The 4,793-nt window shown below is 28.8% G+C and overlaps 1 protein-coding gene across 1 annotated transcript; it reads right to left on the minus strand.

Moving 5' to 3' along the window:
- Window positions 1-2: 2 nt before the first annotated feature.
- Window positions 3-4,428, minus strand: LOC136795056 (ubiquitin-like modifier-activating enzyme 5; the record flags this gene model as incomplete). The annotated part of the gene is given in 3 exon segments (XM_067045687.1): window positions 3-1,779; window positions 1,945-2,162; window positions 4,301-4,428. Coding segments are annotated over 3 exon segments (522 nt in total), but the record flags the coding sequence as incomplete, so codon positions are not given.
- Between the last annotated feature and the right edge of the window lie 365 nt (window positions 4,429-4,793).

Raw genomic sequence — 4,793 nt, forward strand, 5'->3', positions numbered from 1 at the left:
TATAAGATAATTACAAAAAAAATAGTTTTTTATTTCAATAGTTCATATACCACATACTGTTGACAGTTCAGTTGAATCCTCTGTATCATAAACTATTTACCTATGGTAAATCAATATTACATAGGGTGTCCCACTAAACCTGTTCACCAGTCCTCAACAATTTCAGAAATTTTGATTTAATTTTCAAAAAATTTCTAAAAATAAAAAAGTTTTCCTCAATTTTTTTACTATACAAAAAAGGCTGAATTAAGAACATTTATTTTTAAATTAAGATGAAAATTTACCTTATACTTTACTATAATATAGTAATTAATACATCTCTCATTAGATCAGTGAAATCATAGTTAAAGCAATACCTTGAGAACAACTATGTTCTTACAGCTATACTTCTGCCCCACACAACTAAAACTAACAGGGTATTGTGCACCAATATGAAAATAAAATAAAACATAAATTGTAGAACAATTGTGACCATAAATATAATTGACAGTACCTACCAGCAGGCTAGAGAGAAACATTCAAGTTGTTGGGATGTATACATGCTTCCCAACTATGCAAAATACAAGTTCTTCCCGATCATATGCTCAGTAAAAACACCATTTTTATAAAAAATTCCTTTGTACCAAAATGATTTTGTTCTTTGCATTTGTCCATTTTTTTTTCACCGTTTTGTCAAATCATAAAACACTGTAAATAATCATATACTGTTTTCATCGCTTTCAATATTTGATAACGCATTATATAAAAATTACTGATATAAAGTTATTTTAAAATTTAATTTTCCATAAGAAAACAGCATAACATATACCTCATTCCTTCGGAGATTTCTGAGTTAAGTGTACTGGAGGAGAAATAGAGAAGGTTACAAAATCGACTCAAAAGATATCATACATGCCACTGTTATGAGCCAGTAATAATTAAATCAAAATTCCAAAAAGGAAAAAAAATGTAGAGGATAGGGAGAAATGAATGTATATTGAGGACACCCTATATATGATTATTAAAACAAATCAATCATCTACTAAACAATAATGTTAATAAAAATGTTTGCCACAGTTAATTGTAATTAAAAATAATTGAGCCCCAAACATGACATCTCAGCATGATTTTCAATTAATTATACATGAAAAAAAAGTCCCCTAAATCGAATCACATCAATAACCAATAAAAAAAAATTATCGACATTAGCAAAAATTAAGAGGGCTTAGATATGCTATTATCATTCATCCTACCATGTTTTAGAAACTTCGACAATATTTTCACAAGAAAAAAAAGGTCTGAAAGTTGCAAATATGGAAATTAACTTTTAAGAATTCATAAATTCTAGGAATATTAATTTTATTTAGAGGATATGGAAAACCAATAAAAAGAATAAATTAATTGTAATAGAGCCTAGTTCGATTGATTAAATCTTGTTCAAATTAGCAGTTTAATTTTTGTTTTAATTTAAGACCCATAAATCACATTATTTTTGGATGAGCAGTTTTCACAAATATTAAATGCGGTAGTAAATATTTTTATTGTCTGCCAAGAAAATGCAGATGCAGATGGAATGTAAGAAATAATAACAGAAACATCCATTAGTCTAGTGTTAGTATCAGTTCTATAAGGCCTTCATTTTATTTTGAAGATCTTCTAAACTTTCTTCACCAACAATAACTCCTTCATCTTCAACAGGTCCTTCAGAATCAACAGTGAATTCTCTTCTAATTCCAGAAGGTAAAGACACATCTTGCTCATTACTACTTTCAGGTGCCGATTCATATACCAAGTTAATTCCTGTAGAAAACAGAATTGATGAGAATAAAAGTACAATATGATTATAAAATATATACAATTATCCAGATATATATAATTTTAGAGAACTATAAAATAATAGTTAAAGCACTTGATTAACACATAAAACTTAATTGAAAAAAAAATTGAACTAATCTAATGGAATACCCCAAGTATTGTCATCATGAATGACTGAATCTTCAGATTGAGAAGGTTCACAGTTATCTGGGGGCAGCTGTTTTTCATATTGTTTGTACTCTTCTTGACGTATTTTACAATAATTATCTTGACAGAATGGGTTAGGTTTTAAAGCCATTGTTGGAAAATAATCTATTAAAGCCATATATCCAAGATATTCTGAGACTTTTCCAAACTGAAGAAGCTTCCTGAATAAAAATAATTTCAATTAGATATAAAAATAAAAGTCTTGATAAATAAAAAACAAAATAATCTACATATTTGAATCACATAGATATGGTATATAAATCACGTACACTTATGAAAACATTGTTTACAATGAGTGATCATGTAGGTTCCACAATTGATAATACAGTAGAATGGTGGTCCGTGGAGCACAAGTGGACTATGAAAGCTTAAAGGGAGTGGATATTTTGTGAGGACTAATCATTAGAACTGTTATTATTTACCTTTCCTGATATTTGAGTGTTAGTTAAAAGGTTTTAACAAGCCAATGCACTTTAAGTAACATGATTTTTAAACATTTTCCTGGGGGGAGGTGGAGAGAGAGTTCTCCTTTTACCTCAAGTTAAGCTTAGTAAAAACATAAGGTATATGAAAGAAAATATGTAAGTATTTTACACATACTGCCTACCACATGCTTTGGTAGAAATAGGTGTTGACCAGGATATATATACTAGCAATCAGCAATAATTTTTATCTTAGTCAGTCCTGGAATTTTATTTAAAACGTCAGTACCGGAATTTTATTTAAAACATCAGTACCGGAATTTTATTTAAAACATCATCTAATTGTTCTTTTATTGACACTAACTTTCTCTCTTCTGGTATTACTATTTTTTTTTTTTTTCAGTTATCTGATTTACAAGTTTTAAAATTTCTACAAGAGCCAAATTTTAACATTCTAATTTTTTTTTAGTTTTGGACTAAAAATTAGGTAAATAAGACTTGGCTTCAAACAATCTTGAAAAAGGAATTAGCTTTTTCAATTCCTGTTGAATCAACTTTGAGGCAAAAAACTATATGTTCATTTTTACTGAATACTGCTATACAGCATTCTACCGCCTCTAACAATATTACCCATTGTGTAATGACTAGTGCTAGCGAACAAAGCTGATGATAAATATCTTTAAATAGAATTATTTAACCTAGAGCATTAAGGAGTATTTTTTTGCAGCCAATATTAAAGGGTCAACAAGGGGAAACTGGATCCTGACTGTGTAAAGCATGAGCATACATCTTAAATGTATCAAAATAAGATAAAAAACTTAAAGCATATTTACAGCTTTCACCATGTACAAAGTTTCACCAGATAAAACAGCATAGCATTCTTACTATTTAAATTGTCTCCTGAAGAAATTTGTTATCGAAATCAAGCCATTAAAATCAGGCTATCAAAATATGCTTATACTTGTCTTAATTTTTTTCATAATTTAGTAAGAATGATCTTAATGAATGATTTGACAGTTTACTAATAATAATGTTCCAAATATATTGACTTTCAATATCTACTAGTTTGTCAATGAAGATCCAAATTTTCTCTCTCTGTCATTAAATTTTATTTTATTCTAAGTTTCTCAGTAAATTTCCAAATGATAATGTAATTTTTCCAGAATGCTTTTTTCTAGAATCTGTCTGAATGAATATAGAATCTGGAGAATGAAAGAGGGAGGTTATCTACAGGGTACCGCCCTATTCCAAACATGGTGGGTTATAAAGATTCAATTTTGTAGGACTGTCACAGAAATAAAAGTCGACCACCCATGCCAGATTAAAACTGTTGCAACTGCAGTCAAAGTTGGCGCTTTGACCCACTTGTCTACAAGTGGCCCAATTACTCATGCTTAGGCATTTATAGCTATCTTTAGAGGAAACACCATGAAGGCTTCAAAGAAGAACTCAACCTACTTCTAATATTTTTGGGAAAACCCCTAAGTAACCAATGCTCAAGCATGCTTCAGGCGGATGTGTAACCACCTGAATTTTTATCTTTGAATAGATTTTTTTTTCCTAATTTAAAAAAATTAGTAAATTTTGATTAGAAAAAGTGATAAAGGCAGTATGGAATAAAGTAAGAACATTCAATAAACTAAGTGAAAAAATAATAAAATTATGAAATATGTAAAATAAAAATGAATCTACCATACATAAATAAGTTATGTAATAATACAGAAGCTTTAGAAATAATTACGTGAATATATATAAATCTTATCCCTATTTATAATCAATACAATGAAATAATCTCTTTATAACATTCAATTAAAAACTAATTTAAAGAACAGGAAGCAAAATAGCAATTAGATAAATAACATTATTCAACAACTTACTTCAAGGCATTTTGAACCAGAAAACCTGCAATGATGCCCATTGTTGTAGGTAAGCTTGCAGCACACACACCTTCTTTTTTAATAGATTTTTCATCAATACCAGATGAAACCATCAATGGTGGAGCACACTGCCAGAAAAACAAAACTAATGTAATATTTTTCTTATTTTATTTTAATTTTAAAATGCCAATTTATACTATTTTCAAACCAAAAATGATATTTAATATGAATATCATTGGAGAGCTGTTCTTTAACCTTTCTCATTCCCACAATACCAACTAGTTTTGTTAATATTTTCCAACATAACTAAAAATGGAAAGAATGAGAGTAACTATTATAAGTAAATTAAATTTGCATAAGACAATAAGGATTTCAAATCCACTTATCTGTTTGCTAACACATCTATTGGAGGCATTTACCATTGTCACTTATATCTACTGATGGAAATAAATGTGTTTATTGTTCTAGTACTGGCACCAATTTACCAAGATAA

This window comes from Halyomorpha halys, unplaced genomic scaffold (assembly GCF_000696795.3).
Source record: "Halyomorpha halys isolate HHAL.00 unplaced genomic scaffold, Hhal_1.1 Scaffold8982.1, whole genome shotgun sequence".
Taxonomy (NCBI): Eukaryota; Metazoa; Arthropoda; class Insecta; order Hemiptera; family Pentatomidae; genus Halyomorpha; species Halyomorpha halys.